Source organism: Anticarsia gemmatalis, chromosome 13 (genome assembly GCF_050436995.1).
Source record: "Anticarsia gemmatalis isolate Benzon Research Colony breed Stoneville strain chromosome 13, ilAntGemm2 primary, whole genome shotgun sequence".
NCBI classification, from domain to species: Eukaryota; Metazoa; Arthropoda; class Insecta; order Lepidoptera; family Erebidae; genus Anticarsia; species Anticarsia gemmatalis.
Window position 1 is genome coordinate 1,317,168 of NC_134757.1, and position 27,442 is coordinate 1,344,609.

General features: G+C 35.9%; 1 protein-coding gene across 2 annotated transcripts in view; it reads left to right on the plus strand.

Annotated features, from left to right (window-relative positions):
* The window catches only part of Pat1 (Protein interacting with APP tail-1), a 67,447-nt gene that overhangs the window by 36,877 nt on the left and 3,128 nt on the right, over nt 1-27,442 (plus strand). For both annotated transcript variants that reach the window (XM_076121737.1, XM_076121738.1), the window contains exons 2-9: nt 20,245-20,358; nt 23,265-23,379; nt 24,331-24,457; nt 24,702-24,875; nt 25,274-25,456; nt 25,801-26,008; nt 26,414-26,572; nt 26,953-27,061. In XM_076121737.1, the coding sequence (XP_075977852.1) occupies nt 20,245-20,358; nt 23,265-23,379; nt 24,331-24,457; nt 24,702-24,875; nt 25,274-25,456; nt 25,801-26,008; nt 26,414-26,572; nt 26,953-27,061 (1,189 nt within the window). The remainder of the gene's footprint in view (nt 1-20,244; nt 20,359-23,264; nt 23,380-24,330; nt 24,458-24,701; nt 24,876-25,273; nt 25,457-25,800; nt 26,009-26,413; nt 26,573-26,952; nt 27,062-27,442) is intronic.

The following is a 27,442-nucleotide window of genomic DNA, read 5'->3' on the forward strand; positions in this document are numbered from 1 at the left end:
ATCCAGTACCATAGATTTAGATTTCAATCTAATCGAACCACAAGGTTAGATCTAAGTATTAAATCGTTAATCTATTCTATTATTCAGCTCGATAATCGGAACGAGGAAGTATCGGTATTGATCGGACAGGCTTCGAACCTGCACCAATTGTAAAACATTTTGGCGGCGGCGTGAATGATAAGTAGTTGGATGACAGATTGAGGAAGTGGCGAGTGGTACGTATCAGGTTAAGACAGTAAATCACACATGTTATGTGGCAACTGAAGGCTTCGCTCCTCACTTGAATTTATTTGATGCACGTTTATTGTATCGGGAAAGTTTTTGCGTACTTTGTTTGCGGAAAAATACGCAAAATTATTTTTTTATAATATAATTCTGCCTCTATTACGGAGATGGCGGTATGACCTAGACACATTCGATAAGGACTGGTTGGATCTTGCCGCAGATAGGGGGATTTGGAAGGGCAGGGGGAGACCTTTGCCCAGCAGTGGGTCACACAGGCTAAGGAAATAAAATTGAGCCCCTTATCGTAACCATTTGTGCTTAGCAACTGGCTGAATAAACTTTATAACTCGCGGCTAAAAGATAGGGATTGCCGCTTTTGTTAGTATTAGACCTGATAGTTTTCGTATTTCGGTGACGTAAAAACTAGATTCTGTTTATGCATATCAATGAATGTACCTCATAAGTCGCGACTCGCCATACACTGGCTTGAAACTTAGGTACTAAGGTGACCACTAACCGAGATAATCAAATGACAAAAGAGTCCATTGTATTTTCAAACAGCTAATTAACAAAACTCGGGGTTTTGAGAAACGACGTCAATGCGGTTTAGTCATAGGTACCTACTGCCTATGTGACTACACGTTGGTCAGTCTAATTTTAGACAACCTTTTTGTTAGATATATACAATTACTAATTTGGCATATTTTTGATTATCGAGGTTGTACAATATTGGCATTCATATTAGTATACATATTGCGTGATTTCTGGGTATCGAATAAAATGATATAGTGTCTTTAACATTGAAACAAGCTTATTGTAAACAGATTCATTAATCCATAATCGACTTTGTCCATGACTTCCATAAATGAAGCAGGTTTTCGCGATGCATTCATAGTAACTATTTTCGTTGTTAATTACCATAAATTGGCAGTTAGTATTCAAGATAAAGGTATCATGACACGTCGCGGGCGATGTTCATAACGTAAGCTGGTGCGCGGCGCCGACATTCCTGCGCAGTCTAGAACTGTTCATCTTATGTAGATACAAGATGATGATGTATCAGACTTGCTACACTCATATTTGGTTCGGTATTAATCGGTTTAGCCAGGCGGCAAAACCGACTATGTGTTGATGAACCCGATCGGCACAAGCCGAACAACAAGTTTTGTTGTTCGATAAATATTGCCGAACCGAATACGCGTGCAGCAAGCCTCAGACCTTTTTATTCATTTTTTGGATCACCAACAGTAGGCAAAATAGTAGGTAAAATATAAAAACAATCCTAATAAATGTACCTATGAAAACAGCCTTCTAGACTCTACTTTTTCAAATGAATAAATAGTAATTATTCCTTCACTGCATATGACATACTTACAAAAATAGAAATGGAGTTTTATGAAGTTCTATATTAAATGCAAAGGAGAATGCTCAAAAAAAACCCAGGCTGTACACAAAAGTTATGTAACTCAAAAAATTAGTTATACTGTGTAATTGAATTCCCAATGTTTACCTCTATCAAATTCGATGGCTGAACATACTATTTTGCTATAACTTTTCAGTAGGGGTTTTCAATATATTTTTATATTTTCTAATATAGGTATGTAGTAGTACAAAACTACTACTACTACTACTAAATAACTTACCTATATAAATGTTTAATCTTTTTTGAGTCACACATTTTTAATATAGGTATGTAACTGAGTTACAAATTAAAAATATTAAAAAATATATTTTTGAAAAATGAGTCATCATCACCAGGTCATATAATATATGTCCCCACCGAGGGGCACGAGCCTCCCCTCTTAACAAAGAGGGGGATCAGGCCTTAGTCCACCACACTGGTCTAATGCGGGTTGGCAGACAATTGGAGGGCTATTATAAGGTAGAAAAGTGTTATCATGGTGGTAGATTGCTAGCCTATAGCCTATGAAGCACCATACCCTTCCATCCCTCTACTGACTTTTGCAGTATGCACGGGAAGAAATGCAGCTGGCACCTTCTATGTTTTTTTTTCGCTCTCAATCCAGCATGGGAGCAATGGGAGACATGAGTGATACTGTGTAATTAATTCCAGATATTTACCTCTATCAAATTCAATGGCTAAACATATTATATTGCTATTACTTTTCAGTAGGCGTTTTTAATGTATTTTCAATATTTTTATCATGAATATAAAAAGACATACCCGCCCACACTACTAGCTGGCGCCCGTAGTGCGGTTTCGATACAATTATATTATTCAAAAAATAATCATTGTGATGAATGTTTGAAAAATATTTATTTTTTAAATTCACCTTTTAAATAGCAAAAAATAGTATTTAGCCATCGAATTTGATAGAGGCGAATATCTGGAATTGAATCACTCAGTATCACTAAAATTCTGAGTTACACACCGTTTGTGTACGGCCTGGGTTTTTTTCCCATACATTTTGAGCATTCTCCTTTGTTGAAACCTTGTAGCCGTATCCGAATTAAATGAATAATGATCGTAACCATAGAAGAAAAACGTGACCGATATTTTGTTCGTATGGCCTTTAATTACCAAGGTTTTTGAAAACGTGCGTTTCCTTCAATTTTCCTTTAAAAATTAAAGTGTTGATTGTTCCAAGCAATCGTGAATTAGCTAGCTTCATGCAAATGATTATGTAATCGTTGTGATTGTTGCCAAATACGCTGTGTGGTGTTTACGTTTAGAATAGCTGTGTTTATATCTGAGCTGTGCTTTATGATGTATGGTACTAATGTAGGTAGGTGTAGTTCCTAAATGCAACATCGATTCTTAATGCATATCGATGTATAATTCGCTTAGACACAACAATATATGTATTATAAGAACTTTCGTTTTCAGGGATGGATTTTTCCATTCTTAGATAAATATGTCAGAAGTGATGTCTTAGACATATTTAATATGTGTTATTTCGAACATGCCAGAGCTGTTCTTAGAATCTGAGTAATCTGGAATAATACGATGAACAGACAGAAAAGATAAACAAACAATCGTCGCCAAGCAATCAATTAGCTAGGAAAAGTTCAACACACTTTAAAATTACCGCTCTCAAAGGTACATTGTAAGGGGCTAGATTTAGCACTTTAAACTACAGTACAGTCAATGATAAATTCGTCAGTCTTCAATCTTACAATATAAGATCGTTATACAATGTAGATAGACAGTACAATGCTGTTATTTATAGCCGTGGGGAAACTCCGCTGCGCCGGCGCCGTGGGTAGACTCAAACTTGGCTGTGGTCAGGTGCCAGATAAATGATGATAACTGGCGGAATATCTGACGTCTTTCTTACGTAGAAGTTGTTACCTTATAAGGGCAAGTGTTCGTTCTATGACCTGTAGTTATATTTTATAGGATTCAGGTTTCAGGAGTGCTTTGTGGTGGGTTTTCGATTTAGGAGATTGCGTGAGAAGTCGTCGTTCGGTCGGTCGGCGGCAGTCGGAAGTGATACGTACTCAATTTAGGCAGTATGTTAGGATGTTTCCTGTCTTCTTCTCTTCTTTTTCGTGTCAATGGTTTCCTGTTAGACTTTTATATAAAGTTATGTGCCTCGTAAATGCCTCCTAGTTCGGTTTCAGGTACGACATATAAAAGAATCAGTCAGAAATGATTATTATCTTTTTTCAAAACGGATGTTATATAACAATCATTAGAGTACTTGTATTATACAATATCTACTTTTGTTTTCAAATAAAAATTGTTATCAAAGAAAGTGGTTATCACATCGTCAGCTGTTGTCATGTTGTTATCACTGTCACCTGATGATTTATGACGAGCGTCACGCACGTCGCTCAGTCCGTTCTATCAAACAATATTGACGTAGAAACTCCTGTTGATACACACTAACTAAACATCCCATAATACACCATTGATGTTAGGGTTTTCCCATGTTTTCTTTGTCTTCTGTGATCATGGAATCTAACAGCGGAAACTTCTTATAAAAACATTGCTGGTCTAATATGTCTACACTAGCCTAGAGGCCGACAGTTTTCACATGAAATCATTGTTACAAATACTTACATACTTCCGTGCCTCCAGTTCTGATTCTCGTAATGAAATGAATGATGATTTACATAAAAAAAAAACGTTTTATGCAGATTTATAAGAGTCTAAACTGAGACTTGAATGATGATCTGTGATAAAAAAGAGTATTGAAATATTAACAGCGATAAATAAAAGAAAACTTTGCTAAGGAAGCAACGAAACTAGTAAGAAATGTTGACGTATTGATGACGAAACTACAACCATACGACATATTTCTAAACGTAAACATTCTACAAAGCATTTTGTCATAACACCAAAAATCAACAAAATAAATTGCGTAACGCGCCTCAGTCTGTATCGCCTACTTTCTTTCATTCAAGACATCACCAATCGAGAGGTCTAGACTATCAATAAATATAATAGGTGGAGAGACCAGCACTTAGGGAACTGGCTCAGTGTTCCACCGCGGTCAATTGCGGTGCGACGACCGCCTGGACGAGAGGTCAAGGTCACCGGTCGCACATACGTCCGGTGTTATTGTACCCACTTGCTTAATATTTGAAAAAGATAGAAAGAATTGGGTGTGTGGGTGTCAGCTATTGGATATTTCGGCTTCATTTTGTTGTGGAAGCTTAAAGCTAGATTTGGTAGACAAATGATTTGAACGGATTATTTGTCGTAAGATTGTTCGACATTGACCCCTATTCTGTATGTCCCGCCTGAAGTTTCATCACGAATTTCAGAGTGTAAGTTTAAGTAAGTGTTAATCTTTTAGCCAAGATTTTTTCGTAACCATCCTGCGATCCAAGATCCTCCAATCTATTTCTTCATTTCAATGGTTATTTCATGTTTAGTGTTAGTCTCTGTTTGTCCCATTTCAACGTGAGGTTTGTAATTTTCCATCTATTGTGTGTGACATTGTGTGCCAGGTATTTGGCAACAAACACTAATTTTGTGTTGATAGTTATTGCTACTACGCCTCGTTGCTTAGCGGAAGTTTTGGTTTAGTTCGTGTGAAGTGTATGGGAGTAAACGAGTGTTTCTGTCAATAATATATGATGATTAGAACCAGGCTGTACCATCTCGAGATATTATTGGTTTTGAAATTATCAATATGTATAAAACGCTTTTGTTACGAAGTGACAGGGTGACTGATAGACAACGCTCAGCCGAAAAGACTACCGTTGAAATTGGTATGAAGATTCTAGAAATTTCTTATTTCTGGAAATTTCTCCCCGAGGGGGGTGAAGCGGCAGGCGGAAAGCTTGTCGTGTATAGTTTTAGACACTTTCTCTATCAGTCAGGCTATCTGTAATCGTGTGTAGTGTAATCTGCAAGCAGGAAACTAATGTTAATCAGCTTGATGAAAAGAGAAGTCTTAACAACTGAGCTGATTAAAATTCTTGCATTTCTCTTCGTCTCACTTGATTTGATTATTTGGTTAGAACGAATGAAAGTGTAATTATGGAATGAATGTGATAATGTGTCAACTGACCATTAAAAAGGATCCATCGACCTGGTAGCATGTGTCATTGTCTGACTGGGCGGATACTACGAATTGTGACCATTATTATAGGCGCGAACACGCGAACCAAATCATACGTTATTTTATTATCATGTGATCAAAGGACTGATGAATTATTGATTTTTTTTCTGACTGATTCCTATAAATTATTAGTGTTATCATTTTTATTATTCATGTTTATAAATCATGATCTCAATCATTTTGTATGTGGGAACTAATATTATAAATATCTATTTCCCATTTACTTGTCTCACTAGATTCTACGCTTTGGTTTAACACACCCATAAGTACATAGACCAAGGTTTACCAGATGGTCGAGAAATCCGGGATGATACCGGAATTATGCGCTTTGCCTTGTGTCCAGTAATGAGACTCTAATATCCCGGATTCTGAGCACCAACTTTTTCCGCAAAATGTGCTCTAGTAACCCTTTTTAGGGATTCCTTTCTTGTATTCATAACTTAAAAATACCATCACATAGTATTATAGAAAACTATTTAGAGGAACTTGTGTGCTGTTACTACGGACAATAATTAACATGTAACGTCTATAAAAGCCCAACAAATATCTATTCGTATACAAATAGCGAACATTCAAGTGATTCGTCCCTGGCGTGGCGTGCCAATACGGTTGCTAAGTGCTCGTATAATTGGCTGTCAACTATCGCGGAGTATCGCCACTATTCAATCACTGGTACTGTAAGTGTGTATGTTTACAAGTTGTACTAAGTTCTACTCGTTATAATTAGGTGAAGTAGATTGTGATTGTTGGAATGTTTCTATTATTAGTTTAGTTTATTGGAGCAGTTCAGAATGTTTGTATTGGGTAGATTGTTGCAATGGAAAATTAATAAGTGAATTCTTACTTTGTGTGATTTTAGAACAAGCCAGTAGAGGACCGAGACTCCTTTTCTTTTTTTGGCCGAGCATCCCTATTTTGTGTCATTCCCTATACTATCTAGAATATAAGATCCACAGTACTAGTTGATTTAGGTTCCACTTCTTTTTACTTTATTATTGCTTATAAAAACATTCTTGTTGATCTTCTTTCGTCAACTGCTTTTTAAGAGAAATAATCGATACAATTACTTAAGCAATTGCCATTGAGTATTCGTACCCAGTTTCAAACTACAAATACAGCACAAGGATCAAACCCCTCTACAAATTCACACCACAACCGGACATGTAACCAGCGACCAGCATAACAAAGGCAAGTGGCAATAACCGTTCCGCACCACGGCTGAACTCGCCAAGGACAGTTCACTGCGAAAGTGCTGGTGCTGGTTAATTGATCGACATTCTACCTCACTGGATAAATAGATTGAATTGTTACTTCGCGGAAGTAAAAAGAACCTTTCTATTTGTTACCCTTTATTATTGCTTTTGTTTTGACTGTTGAGGTCAGTGATTCCGGATCCCTCCGACTTTTGCCCGGTTTCTGAGGCACATTTAGCGGTAGTTTATCTATCCAAACTGTCATGTTTATATGAGCTTAAACGCTATTGAATATAGATAAACTACCGCTAATTGTACTTCTGAAATCGGTGGTTAGAGCTGCTACTTTTTAGTTACTGTCGTTTTCTGTAGTCTCCGACATTCCTGGAGATTTATCAGGGGTCAAGGTTGCCGAAACATTGGCGTTTATTTCGTGTACTTGTCATGGTTGATAATGATTTCCAAATGCGCAAAAAATGCGGTAAAGGTATGTCCTTTTCACGAATGCTCATTGAAATTACCTCCTGTAATCTTAACGTCAATCGACACGTTTTACATTATAATCTTGAATGACACAAGGCCTGTTCAGCAATTCAAAGTATGTCAACAGCACTGAGTTGTCGTACAACAATAGTTGTATTCATTCATATAAGAATGCAAATTCTTGTCACCTTTCACCCTCGCGAACAATATCGGTGGTTGCACAATGTGCAGTGTGTTGTAACTTGCGAGCTCTTCTTGCGCGTGCGCCGGTCGCTTGTCGGCGCGCGAGCCTGCGCCGTGTCGAGGCCGTCACCCACACCATGCCTTATCGCTATTGAATTCGAATTAGTTCGTGCTTATCGGTGTGTAAAGGAAAATGGCGGGTTTTCTCTTGCTCATTTTCAAGGTGGATTTCCGTATTGTTTTGATTGATGACGCTAATCATGCTATAACATTTGTTACGATTCAGGTTACTGTTCTTAGGATGTTAGAACAGCTAACCTATTTATGATCGATTCTGAAGTTATATCTCAAGAAATCTTTTTACATCATCAACAATAAATTTATTATTTTTTTTATTTTATAATAATTAAAGTTGTTTATTTTTTAGCAATAGATAATACAAAAAAAATAACATTGAATTAATAACTATTTACGGATGTTGCCAATAGTCACGTGCAAAAATACGATCTAAATATAACAAAAAAATATCAAAAATATAACCAGCCTATGTAAATTTATGTAAAATAATCAACGTTTTAACATATAACACTTTTAATAACTTCCGGATAGCGAGTAAACAAATTAATTAGCACGCAACATTGCTAGGTTTCCTTTGAAATATTTTGTATGGAAACTTTCTTAGTAGCCGAGTCATAAAGTTTGTATACTTAATGTATGGAAATGACATACGTTTGTTAGCTTTTGGTACTTACGGCCGTAGGTTTTATTCTTTATTGGCTAGCGTAGAATAGCAGCGCAGGTTGTAAGGTGTTCTTTTATAAGACTAGGTTAAGAGGTTTTAATTAAGTTGTAGCTTTGTTTTAGGTTTATGATGATTGTCTTTTGTGTTATAATGGCGTTTACAGTTTGGTTTATTTAACTACTCATTTGAATAGAATATAAAATATGTATATATACAATAACTATGAAGTTGATATTTTAGCAATTTAGTCATTTGCGCGTACTTATAAGAAAACTATCAATATTGTGACTCCGCCTTCTGTGGTAATTTTTTCAGCAGCTTCTGAAACGAGAGAGCGAGTGAAAACTCAGTCCTATTTATTGTTTCTACAAGTCTTCAACGTAAGACAATTGCTACAGGGTATGAATAAAATAGCATAAAAATAGGGCCGATACGAATCACGCAAACCTGTTTGCCTCATGATAGTAAAGCTAATTTCTCCGTAAAGGCTTGAACAACTGCCACTAAGTAATCACCTAATACTTTGTTATAATACCAATACAATAGTAATGTATGATCGGTGTATATTAAGTGACGTGCGATGTTGGCGCACAATCACCGCAGTACTGACCTTGTACACATCTTTGTTAGTGCTAAATTATAAATACACCCGTGATGTTACACGAATATATTATACCTATATATTTATTGTATTGTGTACTACATAATATTATTATGTTCATTTATTTATACTTCACACCTTAATGGTCAGTTATAGGGCGATATGCGCATGTTTTATTTAAATTATGACTTTATTAATATTATTGACTATTTGCGTAGTTGTAAATGTCAGTAACTCCGTTTAATTTCATAAACAATTCTTGAATTGAAGTGACTTATGCGTGAAGTTGCTCTAGTTTAGTAGTTTATTGATTTATTTAAAGGTAATACAACACTATAGTTACTTTTAAAGTTGCTAGTTTTTTTACGCTGGTATTGCACAGTATTTTTTTCAAGTCTAGCCTATACGAACCTTTGCGAAAGTAAAGACACCCTACGTTTGACCTGATGACTTATTTAAGCTAATATTTATAAAGCACTTTGAATTGAAAACCTTTAACGCTCTTCAATCCGGGCGTTACCGCGATGCTGTCGATGCGATCGTACTTTACATGCTGCTGTGTTTCACAGACAGCAAAACAAACTGCCGTTGTTACCATGGTAACGAAGAAACATTGCTACGATCAACACAGTTTCCTCTTTCAGCACAAACTTTCAGCATTTTAAGCTGCAGGAATAAAAGGTGCTGCAAAACTTGGCACTGAAAGAAGAATTCCGTGAATTTGCAAGGGTAAAGGATCTTTAATGTTATTGTATTTTTTTTGGTTTTGAATAATTTGCAGTCTTAATTATTTTAATAAGTAGTTCATCGTTTGTGAATATTGATACATCCGTTCATGAAAGGTCAATATAATTACAATAATAAGCATGCTTATATGCAAAATTATATAAAAAAGCATATTATTTAATTTTAATTTATAAAATACGGATATATTTAATTATTTCGTTAATGCAGTCTTTCCGTACTAAAAAAATGTTTACGTCGATATGTTTTATTAATGGAACATTTTTTTATGAATTTTCGGACAGCTATGGCTGGTGTGTTTTTAGTATTTTTTTTAATAAATAAAGTCTTAGTGTATATATGTGTGTCTTATATTCTTATTAGTCTTTGCTCAGCAGTGAGACACTCAAACAGGCTAAGAAAAAAAAAGTTAAGTCTTATAAATATGACTTGACATTGGCTATGACTTAACCCCTATTGTTACACAATAGACGTCCGCCGGGCAACACATAATTGATAGCATTACGAACATTACATAATTATATGTTTACGTTTTTGACCTCACACCTCATAATATTTAACGGTGCAGAAAAACAAAGTGATTAAACAGGACTTTTAAAAACAGTTCTTGATGAAACGCAAAGCTCTCCAACTTAGCTAGCATGGTGAAATCGACGGCCTCTCTCGTTATAGGAACATCTATGCTCATGCAATAGAATAACACCTACAAACATACATACAAAAATCACGCCTTTTACCTATATGGGTAGGTAGAGACGAACAAAGTGACTTGATACAATCTCTACAACATTCCCTGGCTTCATTCACATCCATACATCTTGTTATACAGGACGATAAGGACAGTAACCAGCTAATTTACCTGCTTACTTATTACTATTTATCGTTTAACGAAATTGCTTCCACCACCTTTGAAAATAGATAAACTTTGACAGTAAAAATGGCAGTAATTTATCAGTAAATTGTAGTTATTAAACTGTAATCTTTCAGTCAATCTGACACTAGAATTAGACGCGTCACATGAAAATGCTAGACCGAAACAAAAAAGGTTCATTATTAACGTTAGCTCGCTAGTTAGATGTAGAATATTTCTAGAATCATTTATGTAAATGACAGTAGTTTGGTTAAATTTTTGCTCAAAAACCTGCTTATAATTTTAGGGTTATCTTAAAATGTTATGTTACTTAAATAGTCAAATCAACTTCGAGCGGCCAGTCAAGTTTTCAGTTAATGATATTTTAAATCAACCTCGTTCTTTTAATAAACACATTTATTATGTAATTGCATATAATTAGAGCTTTTAATTTACATCAATCCGTTTTAATACTCGTAAACATTACGCGTACATAGTCGAAATCTTATTGTAATTGTATAGCTCAAAAATCCTGTAAAAAATTGCATCTAAGACAATGCAAAAGTTTTTGAGGATGGACAATTGTCGTTCTGTTACACAAAATTCTTAAAAAGCTACTGTATTGATTTCAATCACAGTCATACAATAGATAGTTTATAAACACATAAGTACTTAAAACATGTACTACACTAGCTGACCCGCGCAACTTCGCTTGCGTCACATAAAAGAATGAGTCAAAATTTTCCCCGTTTTTGTAACATTTTTTACTGGTATTCTGCTCCTTTTGGTCGTAGCGTGATGATATATAGCATATAGCCTTCCTCGATAAATGGGCTATCTAACAGTGAAGAATTTTTCGAATCGGACCAGTAGTTCCTGAGATTAGCGCGTTCAAACAAACAAACAAACAAACTCTTCAGTTTTATAATATTAGTATAGATTAGATCAAGGGGTATGTTTCCATACAGAAAGTAACACACAGAAACAGGTTATAGAAATAAGTAAACAAACTTCACAGTTATTTCAACGATGTGCACATTTTATGGGACTATAAAACCCATCGAGTGCTCTATATTATCAACGCTTATATTTCATGGAATTCTTTAACGTTTAACAGCCGTATTTACGATTCAGCCTCACTTAATTGAGTTGTAAAATGTTTTACTTGCTAAACGGTATTTGTGTTCAATTGAATATTTTATGTGCCAAGTACGTTTTTATGTAGGTTTTTTTTATTTTCATACCACGGTTATCTTTTCTGAATGATTCTATTTGCACCTTGTTTACGTGTCGTTTTTGCTATTTTAAAGTTCTACTGAACATTTAATATTACATTGAATGAAAGGCTTTGAAAACTTGTGTCTTGCTGAGATTTGATGTGGATTTTACAGATTGTTGAAGTTATAAGTTTTGGTCTTTATTATCAAAAAGTTAAGGAAGCAGGATTATACAGTTCAACACGCGATAGTGAAGTAAATTCACATAAAATATGATAACAAATGAGGAAGCCTGAAACTCACTCGAGTGAAGCCACAACTCATATACATATATAAAGATATACAAACACGGCAATGTAACAAACACTGTCAAAAACACTCATAAAGTATTCCGCTAAACCTTTCCGTAAAACCTTCAGTCCAAACAATAAACAAAACAATGTAGCATGTTTGTTTAAACAATGAGTTAAACAAATGACTGACGTGTGCTAGGCGTACGATTGTTTATATGTTTAAACAGTATTTTGACTCGCCAATGTTTTATAGTAAAGGGATTCTGTAACTGTCTTTAAAAAACTAGACTCGTCATGTTTGTGTTGATGTTATGGCTAGCTCTTGCAATAAAAATAAGCTTTGTTGATTAGTGAAAGATATTTTGCAGTGGGTTCGTTATTCTGAGATATAAACTTAGTAGTTGGCGATAGTGTTTCAACGACTGAATAAGTTCTGCATCAAGCTGTTTATGTCTATTGTCCATATATTTCTGCAGTAAATTGATAAGCACAACTAAATTTTGTAGATTTTGGGCTGATTAAGTTAAGGTTAAAGTGTTCTAGTAATAATAATCCCATGTAAAAATCAACTCTACTAACTGTCTGAAAAAATCCCTCATACGCCGTGCCGTACCGTACAGCAGTCAGTCGCAGTCAGTTGGCGCCGGCCGGGGCCCTAAGCGCCACTTATAGAAAGACAAACAAGTTTTCTCCACGTACCTCGTATGACGATAGCACATAATCTGCATGATAGTTGAACGCTAACAGGGTTTAACTTAGTACTGTTTGCGCTACAATTATCATGCTAATAGCCGGTACACACGTGCCATTGTTCTACTATGTTGCAAGCCGCGGCTTAATTGTGCCGCGATTGTGTATACACTTTAAATAACCAATAGGAAAACACGCTATCTTTTACACGAAAATTTCAATGATAAAGATTTATTTATACCTAATGTCCTACTAAATTTAGGTAGTATACAAGGAAGGCAGACCAATGTCATGAATTTGTAGTCTATATACAGGCTATGCCTACTGGAGTTGTCATAGTTATGAGTAAAATTTTGAAATACTAGACTATTAAGTGTTTTTTTTAGTAATTCTTTACTCAAGTACTGCAGCAATTATTTCGTGTTGTGCTTCTGTTATCAAATGATCCGTTAGACTTATGAGGCGCTTATAGTTGCATTCACAAGTCGGTGAACGATTAGTGGTTTGAAAAACCTTCGGCGAGGCCATTTCAAAGATGAGTGGTCGCTTAGTGGTTAGTAAGAGGTCACGTTAAAAGTCCTTTTGGTTGTCAATTAAGATAAGGGTCGCTAACCTATGTATATTTAAGGTCGGGTGGCTTAGAACAATTCGGATACCGCTAGGTTGACCATAAAAGAAACGTCCGTATATAAAGCAACAGGTCTAACCACCATTTATAATGTTATGATTAAGACTATGGATAGATTGCTATCTTAGATTATTAAGTTCATCAAAATTATCTATTGTGAACTGATTCCGGTAGGAATTGCTATCCATGAAAGCGAGTTACCGATGAAAAGATAGATTACGCTTGTCTTTAGTAAGTAAATAGATAGATAGGGTATTGTAATCGGCCATAAAAGAGAAACCCATATGATTTATTATTACATAAGTCAACAGTCCCAATGACTCAGTGGTCACATGATTCGGTATCTTATTACACGAAGCCTCTTCAATTGATTGAAATTAGTATAGCTCTTGGTCAATTGAGAGGGACCCTGTTTAATGTATTGATTTTCTCCTCCCTCCTGCTGGGAGTGGACGGCGGGAGGGGGGAATCTGACAGTATTTATGACATCTGCAGACTTACCATCGGTATTAAGAATAGGTAATCGATTTTTGATAATGAAAAATATAGTATTTTTGTAATTTCACAGATTCAAAATGGTACAAGTAAAAACATATTATACTTACTTAAATTGAGTTCTAAGTCATCAACACAGTTTATTAATAAAAATCATGTCTGTACGCTAAACCAATTTTGTTCTACTCTTCCATAAGATTAGAATTTATAAAGTACGATATATAATTATAACCAATCGTCATTATTTATTCTCCCTTCTGTTACTAACTTACAATAGGTATACGTATAATTACATAATACGCCTATGTCATACTATAATTACGTCAACTAAATGAATATGTAGCAACGCCTGCTAAATATATAATAATTTATTAGATTTTGAAAAGTGAGTAGTAGTTTTACTAATTGTTTGTTTTTTATTGCATTTTTTTGTACGTCAGACTACGACCTTATGAACTCTTGAGCATAAATTATTTAGGTATGTTCGACAGCAAAAGTTACTTAAATATCAAGTAAAAAGATCTATATACCGTGGTTGCTACGCTTATTATTACGGCAATATCTATTATTTATTTTAAAAGGTGCGATGATGTTAAGTGACTTTCTTTAATCTTTGTTTACCATTATGGGTAGAAGGCGTGATTTTATCTATGAATGCCTGAACAATAAGTAAAAAGAAATTATCACTTACATACACTATCACAAATTAATTATATTTGATTTGATAAATACTCCAGAACACTTGAAAAAAATAAGTGCCGACACTTTTTCTTATTACTGTACGTGTCCGAATTTTAGGAGCTTATTATAGATATCTGAATAAAAGTAAATAGTAATTAGTGCATTAATTATCACTTATGCATATCTATTGTGTGTTAATTGATTGCTTTGATTAGTTATGTGTGACGAGTATGATGTGATGTGATTAGTCAAACATTTACTACTCTATGACGACATACCGACGCGTGTAAAAATTTAGGCGTTACAATTTAAAAAACAAATTTGTATAAGACAAAACCCCAAGGCTCAAACCGGGAAACCCTTGCTTAATAGTGGGACAGTAATGGGTTAAAAAAAATAACAAACTTCTCACTTTTTGTGCAGATTTTTCCATCGACAGGACAAACTTTCAGTTACAATAAAAGAATCTGGGGAATATGTCTAAAACGACGAAACACTTTTTCAAATAAACAAGAGACCTGAAAATCCAGTTATTTATATAATGCAGGAAATAATCACATTTTTAGAATCATGATAGGTCACTGTCCTCTTTTGATATTACGAAAATATGACACACACAAAATAAGTTTTGTAAAATTACCAATAACTGTGATTATACATTGATTAACAGTAATAATGAATTCAAATTGTAAATCTGCATTACTTTGTAACTGAGTACCATCTCACACACAGCCACTCGACTGTGTATCATAAGTCTTTAAAATGCATCAAGTGAGTACATTGGTTCATTGTGTTATTGTCCGGTACTCGTGCAAACATATCGTATCAGATTACACCCTCTTAAGTTTATTACACAGCTTAATATGTAGTTATTCTATTATTTTGTTAGGACTAGTGCAAGTCATGCACAAAGCATGCTGTTCTTGAGGACGTAAATACGTATTTACACGATTATGTTGCTAAAAAAGAGTTGTAATTTAGGAATTAATTTCAGAAATAGCTTAAAATTACGATTGGCTTAATCATAAGCCTTAATACAAGATATATATATTGGATAATTCAAGATAAATTTGCATAAGGTAAAGAAGTATTAGTTGCAAAAACTTCCCATTATAGAGATAAAAGGTCGAAACCACAGGTGATTTTGTTGCCTAATAAAAGAACTTATACAGAATAGATGATTGTACATATTTTAAGTAACTTGCAACAGCTATTCGATTTAATTATTTATATTCGTGATATTCCTAACAAGCACGAACAATACCGTTCTAATCTCACGCCAGGGTAGTGAACACCCTGTAATTAGCCCCCGAGGACAGCTTTCAATGACGAACTTTACAATAATTATAAATATCGACTGAAATGGAAGCCTCTCACTATAATTACACCTGGTGGCGTGAATTTTATTCCCACACGTAACATGATTTATAGGTATTTGTTATCGTACTAACTAGTATGTAAATTATGTCATAAAATACTCCAATACTTCACCACACTTAATCCATCTTCCTGCCGAGTCTTTTATTGTTTTTAATTTAATATATTGTTAAAATATAGATTATAGAGACATAAATGCACAGATTTTAAATACTGCGGACAGTTTTCAGGGACCTATAATCAACAAATTTAATATAAAAGTAGAATCAAAAATCAATTCGTGTTTTTAACATCAACAAATACAAAAGTATACCAAATAGCCTTTCGAACCGAATATAGGCACCTTACTTTAAATTATCCAACAAAATCAACAAAGGCGAAGCGCCCTCTACATTTACCTGCATTTTTTTCAAACGTCTTCAAAATAATACACGATTGTTATATTACACTAAGCCCGGGAATGAAGCATCCTGTTATCGGCTTCCGGCCGGACACCCTACACCTGAAGCCGCAAGGCTACCGTGCGTCACTTAAGAATACAATAACAACGTGAATCATTCATACCTACCTAAATAATTCTGTAATTTATTTATGTAATTAGAAGATTAATTAAATAATTTTCGGTGTTTTAACTGCATGTTCGAGGTGAATAGCCGTGTTAGGGGTGAGGCGATCATTCACCCTTAAGACGGGGTATAGACCTGAGTTAAGACTGGCTTAAAGTCTGTTTTAGGTATTAGACAGATTGTTTTGTCTGGAAGAGGTTTTGTTTCAAGTGTACCTATTTGCATATTTTATGTCTGTCTTTTGTATAGCCTGTCTATCTTAAGACAAAACTTGACTTAAGTCTGTACTCAACTTTATATTCCATAGTACCTCGGCTCTTGAAGAAAGAAAAATATTTATTCTGTACGACCATTAACACTTTATTCTACACAGACAGAACAATGCATAGTATTTCTTTATTGTTTCTTCAACATTAACTAGTAATGTGTTTAAAGAAATATCCGCATTTGAAGATGTATTGCTAAACGTCTGAGCTATCAAGTATTTAACGAAACGGACTATTGTGTTTTTCTTACACAAAGGTAATATTTTCCACCAGTATTGGTAATCATCGCCAAACATTAAAATTCTCGACAAACAGCATTAGTGTCCTGGCTTAGGAATTTTTATCTTCTTACTAGCGCGATCCAGAATCTGTCATTTCCTTACTAGTTCAGCATTGAACCGTTAGATGGCATTGTTCTTTTTGATTTTATAGCGTTCATACAAGTTAATACAGTGTTTTACACCACTATTTAGTTACATTGTACACAAGACAGGAGAGGCGTGTTGTCTTAAATAAATCTCAAGTTTGTTGCTGAACGGTAATCTGTTCCAAGAATGCGTGGAAGCTGGGTCATGTACAATGTATGGAGTTATGGAGTCTCGGGGAAAACTTACAAAATTGATGTTACGCGTACATTTTACACTTGTTTACAATCTTGTGCCCTTCCGTGATAACTTACAGTGTAGTTTAAGTGGATAAGTGAATAAAATGAATGTAAAAAGCATTGGCACGATAAGTGGTCACTTGGGCAACTAAGTTGAAGATAAACGCCTGATTTAATTATAGAACTTAGCTTTGAAGAATTAACATGCATTGATTTGATAGCGCTGTTAGTTGGCAGTTGTGTGTGTTCAATAATGAACTGACACACATATCAGACACTTGGTTTAAGTTGACAAGAACGTTTTCTATAAAAAGTGATAATCTCATATAAAATATGACCATTTAGCCACGTAATATGAAAGCTAGCTACTATAAACCTTTAATATATTTACATACTCGACTAATATCAAAAGTAAATACAAAATTGCCAGCATATTGACAAACGACCTTCCATAATAAGTTCTAGTGACCTTCCTAGCACAATACACTAAATAAACCAATTTGCTTTATAAACTCGACTACTAGTATATCCCTACACTATGTACGTACAATGTATTCACCGTTACATAAGAGCAGGAGCAGTTATGACGACGTTTGTTGATGTTAGCTTGTAAGTTGTAAGTAACTAGTTATTTTATTTATGACTGTGCGTGATTGTGATCTTAGACGTCTAGACTGTGTATTGGTTTTTAGGATCAGTTAAAAGAATTTCAAATCTGGGGATTTTGGACGGTTTAGATCCAATTACAAAAATTCCACTTATCTCTGGAGCAGGCTTTCTAATCAGATACTTTTGTGTATGATAGCTCATTTATAAGGGAAGTAATCATCTTGCAACTCTCCTATATATGGAAGTGTATTGATCACCATAAATGAGAATCAAATTGCGAGTTTAATTTAGTAACTTATAGCTCTAATCATTGTCAATGCTCTCTACGGTTCTTCGCCCTGAACGATAGCTGAGTTAGCAATTTATAGTCATTTAATTATAAGTTTCCAAAACCAACAACAATAAAATTAAGTACAACAAAACTACACACTAATTAAAACATCAAACCGGCGCCTGCGCAGGTGACATTCAGACCAGCAACAAAAGTAGTTGCACTTATGAATCGTGTGCAGTTGTGTTCAACGTTACAATGTTGTGTGTGTTCTGCGCCGACCCTTATCGAGCCGCAACTGAATGTATTGGTAATGAGACATTGTCATAGCGTGACGTAAAGTGCAAACTGATAGCGAGTTGTTTGAATGTAATCATGCGTCATTAGTTAATTCAGTTATCACTATTTAAGGTAAAATAATGTTGAATTGATATGCCTAAAATGTATTGTGACTGATTGAAACTTCCTTCATTTTCTTTCCAGTAATAACATTTGCGGGATTTGAGAGATTTTTTTTTAATAAGATCGCAATTATTCTGTTCATTATAGCAATAGACTATCTTGTCAACTCTAGTCTAGGACATTAGCAAGCCGCTTTGATTCATTTTAGTCGCACACGCATACCTATATTGAAATCGAAAAAAAAATTGTCTCTTAATGTACATACAAAAATTAAGTTAAGAGACAGCAGTATTTGCCCGTAGGCTAAATTCCTATATCAATAGTCCCGCTTCCGCTCTTGACGTACACCCTACACTCATAAGTATTGAATACATTGCAGTTTTTACAATGTTGGTTAGAGCGCGTGCGTTGACACACAACATTGCTTTTATTGGGTGTCGCCGGCCGTTGCCCACTGTCGCTAACCGTTGCCCAGTTTACTTTGCTATCATAGGGTTAGCGTTCATGAACGCGTCTTATTCAACTTTATGGCTATTAATTAGGTTTTAGGATGATCATATATTAGCTGCTTATCTGCTCATGTCTCAGTAATTAGGTTTTAAGATGATCATAATTATATTATCTGCAGTTACCGTATTTTCAAAGCGATTACTGTAGAGATTATAGGGTGTGACATTTTGTATGCTCGCAAAAGTCCCCGATTCGCATCTGGCAATGTAATGGATGTAAAAAGGTAGCAGTGTAAATTGTATACAAGTAAACAGCTGATAGTTTTTCTAGAATAAGTACGCGACTGACGCTTCTACAGAGACGATTAAACTTCAGACGATCCACAGCCTCTAGTAGACAAGAATCTAGTAATCTGAGTTTGCTCATAAATGCTTATGGATTGCAAGCAATTTATTAATTTAATATCCGTTCGACGCACTCACAATTAAGACCAAGAGCATAAATAACTCAAAACCTCATTGAATCAATAATGATCAGCGCGACTTGTAGGCGTGTGCCCTTAAGCCGTGGGACGAGTGAAACAATGTAGTAAGTGATACATTGTTGCTATATTGTTGTTATTTTGCACGTGCGACTTATTTATGTAACTACGTTCGTATACTTGGGCCTCTGTACAGCCGATACAACATTGTAAAGGTTTTTTTGGTTGCTCTTTAATTAAAAAGTAATTTTGTGTGCAATTTTAAGCTGATGAATGATATGACCGCGGTTATTAATACAGTATTTATTATGTATTTAAAACTACTGTTATAATTCCATCGTCGGTTTTCGAAGAATAACTTTGATGATTTTACAGATTAGGTATGCGTGTCTTACGGTGTCTTACAAAATTACGTAATTATTTAAGTTCACCTTGAATAAAGTTACCCTTAGGAAATATAAATATCGAAAATATCAACCCTTAGGCTTGAATTTTTATTATCCAAATGACGTAGTACTAATTCAGCAAAAAATATCATACATGAACCCACAAGACATTTCTCTTGTTTACCGTCCCTAGCAAACTGAATCTTACCCCTACTTACTATTATAATCTACGAATCCAATATTAAAAGACTGTTTTTTCTTTATTTGCAGATGCTGCAGGAGAAGACGCTCTGCATCCTGGGCGCTGAGCTCTCGGAGCTGGACATCTTCGAGCGGCTGATGCGCTTCGCCGGCGCACAACTTAGACTCTTACAATGCTTTCAGGTAACACATACCATTAGTACTATTACTTTTATTGTCCAGAAAAACTCCTCACAATAACTTACTTTCTAAATACATGATTATGTAAAGGATCGCTGTGATACGTAAGCTGAGTGAGCTAAGAAAAATATGGTTTTTAGGTACCTGTAAGTTCCTTAATGGTAAATTCTATTTATTTCGAAGTCGAACTTTCTGTAAAAACGATTCGTAAGCTGAAAGGCTTTCTTGCTTTATTATGAACCGGTCGAAAAAATCTTCACATAGTTCATAATAGTAAGTAATAAAACATAATTACAGCTACCGTTTGTCGATCTGACGCTTAAAATAATCAAATTTATAATCAACCCAACTGTTCCACTTTAAAACCCAAGATAACAACGAAACGTAACTTTCTGCACAAATACCTTCATTTATTTGTTTCCATCTGTTATCGCATTGCTGCGTAAGAATCCACATTGGCCATGCAGATAAGGTAAACAGTGATTCACTATAACAAATGTGTTTACAAACTTCACTACTCGGCCGTGTTTTTTAAAGTGCATTCTAGAAAATTAATGCTCTCCTTTGAGATGTTTTTACTAAGGAAATACTATTATATAGTCTAACGCATTAGTAAAGAGCCCCGTAAACAAGGTTCTCCGGTAACGTTATATCTAAGACGTTATGATCACCTGTTAAATACATACACACTTTTGTACATATTCAAAGTTATAAATTATAGTCTAGACTTAGTTGTTGTCTACACTAGTCGTTTAGATTCATAATTATGTACGAACAAATTCGCGTTCAGCAACTAGTTAATGACTACAATGTCAAGTCCAGCACGCAGGTATTGTGTCACAAATAAGTAGATAAACGTTTCCATTCACATCGTTATATACTACATAGTATATAGCATACATAGTGCTATGTACTTGTAGTAAACAAGCAATGTTTACACCGGACCAATGTCATTCTCATCAGATGCACGCGTACCTTGGGGTTGTCGATAAACATATGCGTTTATATTACTTGAAAAGTAGATATTTCTTTTTATGATTATATAGATAAACATTCAAATTTAAGAGAGAATTGAAAGTAAATTAGACGTCGCACCTGAAAAAGTATTTGAATTGCAACACATTTTAACAATCCTGAAGCTAGCAAAGCATTAAAGGGTTTGTCCCAAAATCCCTTTTCAGTCAATTACCATTCGATTTTTTTTGGTATTTCCGAGAAACATACACATTTTAAGACTTCTTAATATAAGACTTCAATATATAGGATTTTTTTTTAAAACAAAATGCGTCACTAAAATATGTATAAAAACAATATATAACGTCACACCAGATTGTTATTGTCACGCACTTGCTAATCGCCTCTAAATAAGTTCTCACAACTAACAAGCAAAGTGAATAATTGTTTTATCACGGTGACATTCAACTGAGGAAATAGTGGCGCCTAGATAATAACACTAGAACAACATACAACTTTAGCAGACACAACGATTGACCATATGTACTCAAATTCAAAAATGTTCCTTAAAAAGACATGCTCTTTGACTTGCTTCTTCTTCTAATCCTATGGTTATGGTCAACCTATGTAGTGTCAAAGTTGTTCAAACCGCCCGAATGCCGTGTTTGCTTCAATGTAACATACACTTTCCCAGAAACCCTTTCCAGTCCCATGTAAAGGGACGAACCTATTATCATTATGTCACGCTCACCCAGGCTCCAAGTTTCTTCTGAGAATATCCTTTGAAAAAACCCAATAACAAGACGTACGGGAATCCCGGGACATATGTATAATGACGTCTATTTTAATATACTTAGTTACGAACGTCTCTCTACTCCCGTAAAATGTATTTTGCACTCCCATTAATCAAATAGGATCTAATCCGATAATGCATTCCAATGCATTACCGTATTTCAGTGAATGCTGAAGCTTTGAAGTAATTACAGCAGGCACTAGATCTAATGAAATCTCTGTACGAGTATAGAAACTAAATACATTTCATTTTGGTTTGGACATTAATCACAGTACCATTTACTCTACTAAAATAATGTTGTTCGATGATTAGTAAATAAATATATTGAGTTAAAATATCCCTCCGTTGTTTGGGAGGATACACTTGCCCAGCAGTGGGATAGTAAGGGCTAGAAAATAAGATACACATACATAAAAATTCAGGACTCAAGCTCCATTCGCAGAGGACAGAGGAGACCCATGTCGACTAGACGTATAGGGTATAAAAGGTTCAAATAAATACTATTATTAAGCTTAAAATATCTTTGTTTTTCGGTACAGCCCTATGCGTGCATTAAGAATGATCGTCGCGGGAGTTCGCCGAGTGCGCGGCACAATCAATGTGCTGTTATGTCATCTACGAACAACCTCTATTACCTCTATTACTAGCTATTGTATATCTACATGTATAACTTGCAAATAGTGTTGTTATGATGGCTTTAAGTTTCAAAGATTTGCGAAGTGCTTATTTTAGTGGTGATTTTGACAGACCAAATGCCAGCTAAACTTTTGTGCCTTTACGGGCTCAAAATAATATTCTTCTTACTTGTAAAAATATTATAGTTAAGTGTTGGTTAAGATTTATTATCTTTAAATCCACCTTGAACAGTTTTATTGTGTGAGACTTTATAGAGACTGGCTTTTACTATTATCGACAACCGAATATCTAGTAACAAATTTAACATGAAAACTTTGATCAGCGCCCCTAGTGTATACTAACGAAAGTTTCGAGTGTTACTCAAAAGTATCGAGCGTAGAAAATCGCACTATATCCGCTAGCAGTAGTTATAACTGCGCAAAAGTCAAGTGAAGGCGTAATGAATAATTGATAGATTGCGTGACCACGTCAATACGAGTTAGCGTGCGGTAGGTCAGTGATGTTAATTGATATGTTTCTGTTGCAGGCGGTGATCGAGCACGGCTCCAAGCTGTCTTCGGAGCTGGCCAACAGCTACCTGGCTAAATGTGACACCTCCGCCAGGTCACAGGACTCACTTATACATCTTGGACTGAGGCTTGGTAAGTACAAAAATGAGGAATTAATTACTTGGTACTTACTTATTTGGATTACTTGGTAAGTACAAAAGCTTGCATTTAAAAAAAAATTCAGTACTGCTTTGAGTAAGGGCTCTCATTCGCTATTTTTGGTCGTGATTTCCGATTCAATTTCTGGGTTAGGCTAGTATCAGTGGTTACATCCGAAAGTTTTTGTTGGAACATTCTTATTATTGTCGATAGGAGTCCAGTTTGTACCAGTATAGCAGCAAAACGTTACTTTGTACATGAATAATGAGATTACATTTGCTTACAATAATATAGGTATAATAAAATAGCCAACTTATAAAATTCAGACTATCGAGAAATACAGGTAAAATTAACTAAAAATGTCGCTCCTTTCTATCCTCGAATATTGAAAATAGTTGCGTGGCACCCAAAGCTGCCCACATCCATTAAAAGAGCATTAAAAATGTGTGGTCCATTAGTGGCTAGACGCCCACAGTGCTTCGTTGTTAATCTGCGGGGAGATTAGTGAGATGTCCTGCGTCATCGCACCCCCGAGGCCCCGGCTCGAGACTCCAGAATGACATTAGTGGCTTACGATAATTGTGTGTTTGTTGTCGGGCTTTTTATCTTGTTAGGTGTGAGTTTGCCATGGGGAATAATTTAATGTAGCTTTTGTTTGCTGCTTTTTATAGACTATTTGGACTCTTAATGGTAAAATTGATCTTAAGAAATTTTGGAAGCAACTAAATGATATTAGGAAAGCTTTATAATGAATACCTAATTCTGCGTTCTTTATTTGCGATTGTTGGTAGCACCCAACAGATTACGACGTGTGCGACAAAGTCAAATTATTTCGTAATTTACCTTAATTTTGTACTTTCATAACTTGTAAATTAAAATCTTCAAACTATTCTTCAGCATCAGCTATTTATTACCATATTGATGTGATTACGTGTTTGTCTGCAGGTGGTTTCCTGAACGAGGCGGGATGGTACGCGGACGCGGAGCGCGTGCTGCTGCGGTGCCGCGCGCTGTGCCAGGCGCAGCCGCAGACCACGCACTACAAGAGACTCACTCTTGAGTGCTGCCATAGGTAACACACATATACACTATTTTTATCAGTCATATGTAATGAAAATAAACTTCTAACTTATCTACTAGCTGATCTGAGTTGCTCTGCACTCTTGGTGATTAGGTTGTCGATGCCTGAAATATAAAAGGTAGTTTGATTTGATCATGATTTTTAGTTTAATAAATGAATAAGCATCGACCATTTGTTTACCATCTTTGTCTGGTTTTCCTGGACTTACATACATATGTGTATCTGCTTCTTTCAGATTACTAAACACACAGTCGGCATACTGCTGCTTCCCGGCGGCGGCCGAGACGTATTCCCTGGCACTGCAGCTGCTGGGCGTGCCTGATGACGTCACCGCCGACATGCCCGACCCACCCTTCGCGGTGGCCGACCTGGAGGATCACGCCGATCCACATGATCTGGATGATAATAGGTAACGTATTCTAAGGACGATAAACTGGTTTATCGAGGACTAGCGGACCTGGCCGAATAAAAAAAAAAATATTCGTAAATTATTTTGGCCGAATTCGATGGATAATTTTGTTGAATTGAATTTTATTAACATATTCAACAATCATCATATTTTAGACAGTTCACATAAATTCACACAAATATATTGTTAATTCTATTTTATTCGTCAAAACTGTATGAAAATCCATTCAATAAATTGTGTGACTATGGCGTAGAGACAGACACGGCGAGGGACAAATACGTATCATGCAAATACGGTTAAATTCCGATGGTTTTATATTTTTTACTTATGAATCAGATTCTCTTGTTTTATCTCCGGATTGTTATAATATAATAATTTGTTGTGTTGTGTTGCGGCAGTCGTTCTGTCCGCTGCGGCTCGTGCGGCGGCAGCTGGTCGCTGGGGTCGTGGAGCATGTGCGGGCTGGCGGCGCGCGTGTGCAAGGAGTTCAGCGCGCTGTTCTTCGTGCGCTGCGACTACAGCGCCGCCTTCGCCTGGTCCATGCGCGCGCTCAAGCTGCTCACCCCCCACACGCCGCCCAAGTATGCATATAATATACTGTAGTATTATTCATTTATAGTTTTCCAAGATGATTAGTTTAATAAATATGCTGACTTGTATTTCTAAATTCTGTGTTTTATATAATATTTTAGTTGTTTAGGGTATATTTTTTGAAACAGTTGTCTAATTCTCCGGACTATTTTTTTCGTCGGGATTTAGTTTTTATAGACAATTTAACAAAATGTTGGATTATTATTTTCATTTTTTAACGAAAGCATGACAATGTGTCTTTTCATTGAAATATGATATTCAATATTTAAAGTAATTCTTTTTGTGGCCAATTTTTTTCACCTGTATGTTAATAACATTGTTCTTTGTGACGCAGGATCACGATCGAGGTGCTCCGCGCGTGCGGCAAGGCGTGCGTGGTGAAGCGTCGCTTCACGGCGGCGGGCGGGCTCGTGCGCCACGCGGTGGCGCTGGCCCGCCGCGCCTTCGGGCCCGCGCACCCGCGCTACGCCGCCGCGCTGCTGGACCTGGGCTTCTACCTGCTCAACGTCGACTCCATACAGCACTCCGTCGCCGTCTACTCGGTACGAACCACCATTACTAACTATCAAACCACCCTCCTTCATTTACCAAATCATACATCTATGACGTTACATTGTAGATCCACCACGTCTCTACCACAAAGAATCATGAAAGCTCTAAACGAAATCATATAATTATAATCCACAAAAAGTCAATTATACTCCCAGTTGTGCTCTGTTTACATTGTTTATAAAAACAAATCTTTTTTTAAGCTTTGCTCTAAACATATATAAAAAGCACTGCAATCTTGAATATAAAAATATCTAACCAAAAATAATTATTTTCTTCACCTGTATGATTACTGAATGAGTGATTTAGAAGGAAAAGATTCATCCCTTACACAGCAGTGAAATACTTAACTCAAATAACTCAATAACAGATGATAATATACTCTAATTACATTGCAGGAGGCGCTGTCGACTCTGCGCAGCGTGTTCGGCGACAGCAGCCTGCACGTGGCCACGGCGCAGGAGGACCTGGCCTACGCGCTCTACGTGCTGGAGTACTCCTCCGGGCGGTTCTACAAGGCCAAGGAGCACGCCGAGGGGGCTATCAAGATTATTGAGGTCCGTAGCTTTAAGATTGCACGAAATTAATTTATTAATTAAGACTTAAAATAGCTTAAACAAACGTGTTTATATCCGCCAAATGAAATAGGTTAAAAATATAAATATGTTGTCTCTTGACTACCACTGTGGCGCGGTTGATAATTTATAATAGTTGGGCCAATAAGTCATTTCTGTATAAAAGAATCTCTCTGAGACGGTCCTGCATTAGGAAGTTGAGTTTCGTGCCTTGGTCGTGTCGCCGGAACTTTCACTGGTCTTGTCGATTTATCCGTCCCAACGGCCTATGAGAATAAAAGAATGGATAATGTACCAGAGTATTTTGCGAACTCATAGAGACTATATTCAGATGCCTATATTTTGTTTGTATATGTTTACAGAACCTGGTCCCCCCGGACCACCTACTGCTGGCCTCCGCCAAGCGCGTGAAGGCGCTGATCCTGGAGGAGATCGCGCTCGACACTCCCGCCGGACAACAGGACATGAGCGGTACCTATCTATACTGTACTAGAATTACTAGATACAAGACTATTATACCATTTCACTAGAACAATATTGGGTCATGTTGGTAATGTGCCTTACGAAGCAATTTAGTCTTTTGTGTAAACATATCTCATATTATGTCCAACTTTTATAGTGCATATGTACTATAAAAGGACCAAGTCCTGACTATTGATCAAGAGTTCCCATATACGATTCCTGGATTAAATGACTAGTAGAATGTTCTCATTTCTAGTATCTCTCTATTAGATGAGTATAACATTGTGATACTACAGAGAAACATGAAAAGCTTTTGTCATTTCTGATATTCAAAAAAAAATGTTTTGATACAGTACACCATAACTATTTCGATAGTCAATTTAGATTCAT